Raw genomic sequence first — 8,077 nt, 5'->3', positions numbered from 1 at the left:
TCATCCTGGTCAGAATAGTGCTCTATATAGGGCAGTGTTTCCTCATCCTGGTCTAAATAGAGCTCTATATAGGGCAGTGTTTCCTCATCCTGGTCTAAATAGTGCTCTATATAGGGCAGTGTTTCTCCATCCTGGTCTAAATAGTGCTCTATATAGGGCAGTGTTTCTCCATCCTGGTCTAAATAGTGCTCTATATAGGTCAGTGTTTCCTCATCCTGGTCTAAATAGTGCTCTATATAGGGCAGTGTTTCCTCATCCTGGTCTAAATAGGGCTCTATATAGGGCGGTGTATCTACATCCTGGTCTTTTTGCCCTAGCAAAAACATGATACATGGGTACAGCTATGTAGTGCTGGCATTAAGATACACTGTGTGTGTGTGTGTGTGTGTGTGTGTGTGTGTGTGTGTGTGTGTGTGTGTGTGTGTGTGTGTGTGTGTGTGTGTGTGTGTGTGTGTGTGTGTGTGTGTGTCAGGGAGATGGTGGGAGGCTGGTTCGTGGAGACGCTACCCTCTCCTCAGACCTCCAGAGGGCCCAGCAGGTCTCCGTCCGACCCCAGCTCCAGCATGCTCCTCCTGGGCCGCGGCCGGGACTCCTTCCCCCTGTCCAGCCCCTCCCTCCGGATCTCCACCTCCATCCCCTCCCTGCCCCAACCCCCCCCTCACCAGACCTCTACCCTTTCCACCCCCCAGTGGGGTGACCCCCTCCTCCTCGAGAAGGCGGGCAGTTGCTCCCCCCGTACCCCTCGCTCCCCCCACTCCTCTGTTTCTTCTCGCTCCCTTCGCTGTCCCCACTCCCCCAGCTCACCCCGCTCCTCACCTCGCTCTTCACCCCGCTCTCCGAGGAGGACTAGATCCTGTGGGCGAGGTGAGCCCTGTGGGCGAGGTGAGCCCTGTGGGCGAGGTGAGGGCTGTGACTGGATGATGAAGATACTGGCTGGAGGCTCTGGGAGGATAGGCTCTGTGGCGGAGCTCTGCCAGGGGGCCCTGCAACACGCCATAGAGGTGGTGTGGGCAGAACGCTGCTCTCTGTCTCTGCTCCGACAGGTACTACTGCTGTTAGCTCGTTATAGCTGGTTGACTGATTCATTGATTGGCTGGTTGATTGATTGGTTGGTTGATTGATTGGCTGGTTGATTGGTTGGTTGATTCATTGATTAGTTGGTTGATTGACATATTGATTGAATTACATTTATTGATTCATTGATTGACCGGTTGATTGATTGGTTGGTTGATTGATTGGCTGGTTGATTGGCTTGATGATTGGTTGGTTGATTGACATATTGATTGATTGATTGATTGATTCTTTCTGTTGTTCCTCCAGGACCAGGATGGATGTAGGGGATTGGTCCAGGTGGTTTCCCTGACGACGCCGGTCTGCGTGAGGGAAGAGTCTTCCAGCAAACATGCCCACCAGGAGCTGGTGAAGGGCATCCTGGGATATGTAGTTGCCACAGGGATGCCCATGAACATGACAGGAGACGTCTGTGAGGTAAACAATGTCTACTTCTCTCTCCATTCAATTCAATGGGCTTTATTTGTACGGGAGTGAAATAGATAAAATAGTGAAATAAACAATCAAATTAACAGTAAACATTAGACTCACAAAAGTTACACAATAATAAAGACATTACAAATGTCAAATTACATATATACATATTATGTCTATATTCAGTATTGTGACGAAGTGCGAATAGTTAAAGGACAAATGGGAGAATAAATAAATTAACATAAATATGGGTTGTATTTACAATGGTGTTTGTTCTTCACTGTTTGCCCTTTTCTCGTGGCAACAGGTCACAAATCTTGCTGCTGTGATGTCACACTGTGATATTTCACCCAGTAGATATGGGAGTTTATCAAGATGGGATTTGTTTTTCGAATTCGTTGTGGGTCTGTGTAATCTGAGGGAAATATGTGTCTCTAATATGGTCATACATTTGGCAGGAAGTCAGGAAGTGCAGCTCAGTTTCCACCTCATTCTGTGGGCAGTGAGCAAATAGCCTGTCTTCTCTTGAGAGCCATGTCTGCCTACGGCGGCCTTTCTCAATAGCAAGGCTATGCTCACTGAGTCTGTACATAGCCTGTCTGTCTACGGTGGCCTTTCTCAATAGCAAGGCTATGCTCACTGAGTCTGTACATAGCCATTTCTGCCTACGGCGGCCTTTCTCAATAGCAAGGCTATGCTCACTGAGTCTGTACATAGCCTGTCTGTCTACGGCGGCCTTTCTCAATAGCAAGGCTCTGCTCACTGAGTCTGTACATAGCCTGTCTGTCTACGACGGCCTTTCTCAATAGCAAGGCTCTGCTCACTGAGTCTGTACATAGCCTGTCTGCCTACGGCGGCCTTTCTCAATAGCAAGGCTATGCTCACTGAGTCTGTACATAGCCTGTCTGCCTACGGCGGCCTTTCTCAATAGCAAGGCTATGCTCACTGAGTCTGTACATAGCCTGTCTGCCTACGGCGGCCTTTCTCAATAGCAAGGCTATGCTCACTGAGTCTGTACATAGCCTGTCTGTCTACGGCGGCCTTTCTCAATAGCAAGGCTATGCTCACTGAGTCTGTACATAGCCTGTCTGTCTACGGCGGCCTTTCTCAATAGCAAGGCTATGCTCACTGAGTCTGTACATAGTCAAAGCTTTCCAATTTCCGTCCATTTGTATAGCAGATCCTCATCCCAAATTGAGTCGAAGGCTTTTTTAAATCGACAAAGCATGAGAAGACTTTGCCTTTGTTTTGGTTTGTTTGGTTGTCAATTAGGGTGTGCAGGGTGAATACGTGGTCTGTTGTACGGTAATTTGGTAAAAAGCCAATTTGACATTTGCTCAGTACATTGTTTTCACTGAGGAAATGTACGAGTCTGCTGTTAATGATAATTGGGGTCAAATTTGTCTCCACTTTTGTGGATTGGGGTGATCAGTCCTTGGTTCCAAATATTGGGGAAGATGCCAGAACTGAGGATGATGTTAAAGAGTTTCAGTATAGCCATTTGGAATTTGTTGTCTGTATATTTGATCATTTCATTAAGGATACCATCAACACCACAGGCCTTTTTGGGTTGGAGGGTTTGTATTTTGTCCTGTAGTTCATTCAAGGTAATTGGAGAATCCAGTGGGTTCTGGAATTCAGTTTGTTCTGGAATCCAGTGGGTTCTGGAATCCAGTTTGTTCTGGAATCCAGTGGGTTCTGATCATCTTTAATAGTTGATTCTAAAATTTGTGTTTGATCATGTCTACACTCACTACTGTAAATCTCTCTGGGTGAGAGAGTCTGATAAATGACTCACAACTGTAAATCTCTCTGGGTGAGAGAGTCTGATAAATGACTCACTACTGTAAATCTCTCTGGGTGAGAGAGTCTGATAAATGACTCACTACTGTAAATCTCTCTGGGTGAGAGAGTCTGATAAATGAGTCACTACTGTAAATCTCTCTGGGTGAGAGAGTCTGATAAATGACTCACTACTGTAAATCTCTCTGGGTGAGAGAGTCTGATAAATGACTCACTACTGTAAATCTCTCTGGGTGAGAGAGTCTGATAAATGACTCACTACTGTAAATCTCTCTGGGTGAGAGAGTCTGATAAATGAGTCACTACTGTAAATCTCTCTGGGTGAGAGAGTCTGATAAATGAGTCACTACTGTAAATCTCTCTGGGTGAGAGAGTCTGATAAATGACTCACTACTGTAAATCTCTCTGGGTGAGAGAGTCTGATAAATGAGTCACTACTGTAAATCTCTCTGGGTGAGAGACTGATAAATGAGTCACTACTGTAAATCTCTCTGGGTGAGAAGTCTGATAAATGACTCACTACTGTAAATCTCTCTGGATGAGAGAGTCTGATAAATGAGTCACTACTGTAAATCTCTCTGGGTGAGAGAGTCTGATAAATGAGTCACTACTGTAAATCTCTCTGGATGAGAGAGTCTGATAAATGAGTCACTACTGTAAATCTCTCTGGGTGAGAGAGTCTGATAAATGAGTCACTACTGTAAATCTCTCTGGGTGAGAGAGTCTGATAAATGACTCACTACTGTAAATCTCTCTGGGTGAGAGAGTCTGATAAATGAGTCACTACTGTAAATCTCTCTGGGTGAGAGAGTCTGATAAATGAGTCACTACTGTAAATCTCTCTGGGTGAGAGAGTCTGATAAATGAGTCACTACTGTAAATCTCTCTGGGTGAGAGAGTCTGATAAATGAGTCACTACTGTAAATCTCTCTGGGTGAGAGAGTCTGATAAATGACTCACTACTGTAAATCTCTCTGGGTGAGAGAGTCTGATAAATGACTCACTACTGTAAATCTCTCTGGGTGAGAGAGTCTGATAAATGAGTCACTACTGTAAATCTCTCTGGGTGAGAGAGTCTGATAAATGAGTCACTACTGTAAATCTCTCTGGGTGAGAGAGTCTGATAAATGAGTCACTACTGTAAATCTCTCTGGGTGAGAGAGTCTGATAAATGACTCACTACTGTAAATCTCTCTGGGTGAGAGAGTCTGATAAATGACTCACTACTGTAAATCTCTCTGGGTGAGAGAGTCTGATAAATGAGTCACTACTGTAAATCTCTCTGGGTGAGAGAGTCTGATAAATGACTCACTACTGTAAATCTCTCTGGGTGAGAGAGTCTGATAAATGACTCACTACTGTAAATCTCTCTGTGTGAGAGAGTCTGATAAATGACTCACTACTGTAAATCTCTCTGGGTGAGAGAGTCTGATAAATGACTCACTACTGTAAATCTCTCTGGATGAGAGAGTCTGATAAATGACTCACTACTGTAAATCTCTCTGGGTGAGAGAGTCTGATAAATGACTAAAATGTCAAATGTTGCATTTTCCAGTTTTCCCAGAAGTGGTTGGATTCTTCAATTACATTGAGCTGATTTCTGACGTGCTGTTCCTTCTTTTTCCGTAGTGTATTTCTGTATTGTTTTAGTGATTCACCGTAGTGAAGGCGTAGACTCAGGTTTTCTGGGTTTTAGTTGGACAGGTTTCTCAATTTCTTTCTTAGGTTTTTAGGCTACGTGACAGACAGACAGACAGACAGACAGACAGACAGACAGACAGACAGACAGACAGACAGACAGACAGACAGACAGACAGACAGACAGACAGACAGACAGACAGACAGACAGACAGACAGACAGACAGACAGACAGACAGACAGACAGACAGACAGACAGACAGAGAGAGGGGAACCCCGATCTCCCTCCTCCTTCCTCTCTCCTTCCTCCGTCATTTCAACCTGATGAACCAGAGATCAGTGTAACTTATCAGAACTAATCCCCAGCTGGGGACGGTCTATTTCCTCCTCCCTCCTCCTCCTCCCTCCTCCTCTCTCAGTGGTTTACCTCAGGTAGAGGGGAGGTGGGAGGAGGGGGACAGTCTGGGTCTCCTCTCAGTGGTTTACCTCAGGTAGAGGGGAGGTGGGGGAGGAGGGGGACGGTCTGGGTCTCCTCTCAGTGGTTTACCTCAGGTAGAGGGGAGGTAGGGGGTGAGGAGGGGGACGGTCTGGGTCTCCTCTCAGGGGGAGGGAGGGGGAGGAGGGGGACGGTCTGGGTCTCCTCTCAGTGGTTTACCTCAGGTAGAGGGGAGGTGGGGTGAGGAGGGGGACGGTCTGGGTCTCCTCTCAGTGGTTTACCTCAGGTAGAGGGGAGGTGGGGTGAGGAGGGGGACGGTCTGGGTCTCCTCTCAGTGGTTTACCTCAGGTAGAGGGGAGGTGGGGGGGGAGGGGGAGGAGGGGGACGGTCTGGGTCTCCTCTCAGTGGTTTACCTCAGGTAGAGGGGAGGTGGGGGGAGGAGGGGGACGGTCTGGGTCTCCTCTCAGTGGTTTACCTCAGGTAGAGGGGAGGTGGGGGAGGGAGGACTGTCTGGGTCTCCTCTCAGTGGTTTACCTCAGGTAGAGGGGAGGTGGGGTGAGGAGGGGGACGGTCTGGGTCTCCTCTCAGTGGTTTACCTCAGGTAGAGGGGAGGTGGGGGGAGGAGGGGGAGGAGGGGGGACGGTCTGGGTCTCCTCTCAGTGGTTTACCTCAGGTAGAGGGGAGGTGGGGGGAGGAGGGGGACGGTCTGGGTCTCCTCTCAGTGGTTTACCTCAGGTAGAGGGGAGGAGGGGGGAGGAGGACTGTCTGGGTCTCCCCTCAGTGGTTTACCTCAGGTAGAGGGGAGGTGGGGTGAGGAGGGGGACGGTCTGGGTCTCCTCTCAGTGGTTTACCTCAGGTAGAGGGGAGGAGGGGGGAGGAAATGTTACTGAGTGGACGATCTACTAAATAAATAATGTTGTGTCTCTCCTCCAGGACCCCAGGTTCACCACAGACGAGGACCAGACAGCAGGTTTCAAACTCAAGAGTGTCCTGAGTGTCCCGATTAAGAACAGTAGACAGGAGGTGAGCATCACGGAGACCTCCCAAATGGTACCCTATTCCCCTCAGACCATTCTAGACACCCTAAGTAGTGTTCCCTAATCCCATCAGACCATTCTAGACAGAAGTAGTGTACCCTATTCCCTCAGACCATTCTAGACAGAAGTAGTGTACCCTATTCCCCTCAGACCATTCTAGACACCCTATTCCCCTCAGACCATTCTAGACACCCTATTCCCCTCAGACCATTCTAGACAGAAGTAGTGTACCCTATTCCCCTCAGACCATTCTAGACAGAAGTAGTGTACCCTATTCCCATTAGACCATTCTAGACAGAAGTAGTGCACCCTATTCCCCTCAGGCCATTCTAGACACCCTATTCCCCTCAGACCATTCTAGACAGAAGTAGTGTACCCTATTCCCCTCAGACCATTCTAGACAGAAGTAGTGTTCCCTATTCCCCTCATACCATTCTAGACAGAAGTAGTGTACCCTATTCCCCTCATACCATTCTAGACACCCTATTCCCCTCAGATCATTCTAGACACCCTATTCCCCTCAGACCATTCTAGACACCCTATTCCCCTCAGACCATTCTAGACACCCTATTCCCCTCAGACCATTCTAGACAGAAGTAGTGTACCCTATTCCCCTCAGACCATTCTAGACAGAAGTAGTGTACCCTATTCCCCTCAGACCATTCTAGACAGAAGTAGTGTACCCTATTCCCCTCATACCATTCTAGACACCCTATTCCCCTCAGATCATTCTAGACACCCTATTCCCCTCAGACCATTCTAGACACCCTATTCCCCTCAGACCATTCTAGACACCCTATTCCCCTCAGACCATTCTAGACAGAAGTAGTGTACCCTATTCCCCTCAGACCATTCTAGACAGAAGTAGTGTACCCTATTCCCATCAGACCATTCTAGACACCCTATTCCCCTCAGACCATTCTAGACAGAAGTAGTGTACCCTATTCCCCCCAGACCATTCTAGACACCCTATTCCCCTCAGACCATTCTAGACAGAAGTAGTGTACCCTATTCCCCTCAGACCATTCTAGACACCCTATTCCCCTCAGACCATTCTAGACAGAAGTAGTGTACCCTATTCTCCTCAGACCATTCTAGACACCCTATTCCCCTCAGACCATTCTAGACAGAAGTAGTGTTCCCTATTCCCCTCAGACCATTCTAGACAGAAGTAGTGTTCCCTATTCCCCTCAGACCATTCTAGACAGAAGTAGTGTTCCCTATTCCCCTCAGACCATTCTAGACAGAAGTAGTGTTCCTTATTCCCCTCATACCATTCTAGACAGAAGTAGTGTACCCTATTCCCCTCAGACCATTCTAGACACCCTATTCCCCTCAGACCATTCTAGACAGAAGTAGTGTTCCCTAATCCCCTCAGACCATTCTAGACAGAAGTAGTATACCCTATTCCCCTCAGACCATTCTAGACACCCTATTCCCCTCAGACCATTCTAGACACCCTATTCCCCTCAGACCATTCTAGACATAAGTAGTGTACCCTATTCCCCTCAGACCATTCTAGACAGAAGTAGTGTTCCCTATTCCCCTCATACCATTCTAGACAGAAGTAGTGTTCCTTATTCCCCTCATACCATTCTAGACAGAAGTAGTGTACCCTATTCCCCTCAGACCATTCTAGACAGAAGTAGTGTTCCCTAATCCCCTCAGACCATTCTAG

General features: G+C 47.6%; 1 protein-coding gene across 1 annotated transcript; it reads left to right on the top strand.

The window, feature by feature from the left end:
• Nucleotides 1-476: 476 nt before the first annotated feature.
• Nucleotides 477-6,463, top strand: LOC124022393 (cGMP-specific 3',5'-cyclic phosphodiesterase-like). The gene is made up of 3 exons (XM_046337334.1): nt 477-1,043; nt 1,321-1,488; nt 6,296-6,463. Exons 1-3 carry the CDS (start codon nt 477-479, stop codon nt 6,461-6,463), a joined length of 903 nt encoding a protein of 300 aa, XP_046193290.1.
• Nucleotides 6,464-8,077: the final 1,614 nt, after the last annotated feature.

Source organism: Oncorhynchus gorbuscha, unplaced genomic scaffold, assembly GCF_021184085.1.
Source record: "Oncorhynchus gorbuscha isolate QuinsamMale2020 ecotype Even-year unplaced genomic scaffold, OgorEven_v1.0 Un_scaffold_1368, whole genome shotgun sequence".
NCBI classification, from domain to species: domain Eukaryota; kingdom Metazoa; phylum Chordata; class Actinopteri; order Salmoniformes; family Salmonidae; genus Oncorhynchus; species Oncorhynchus gorbuscha.
This window is presented reverse-complemented; position numbering and strand designations above follow the sequence as displayed.

Excerpts from the sequence above, each read along its gene's own strand:
- LOC124022393 (XM_046337334.1), top strand. The coding sequence starts at position 477 with ATGGTGGGAGGCTGGTTCGTGGAGACGCTACCCTCTCCTCAGACCTCC. Across the intron at positions 1,044-1,320 it reads CTCTGTCTCTGCTCCGACAG|GACCAGGATGGATGTAGGGG; the intron begins GTACTACTGCTG and ends TTGTTCCTCCAG. Across the intron at positions 1,489-6,295 it reads TGACAGGAGACGTCTGTGAG|GACCCCAGGTTCACCACAGA; the intron begins GTAAACAATGTC and ends TCTCTCCTCCAG.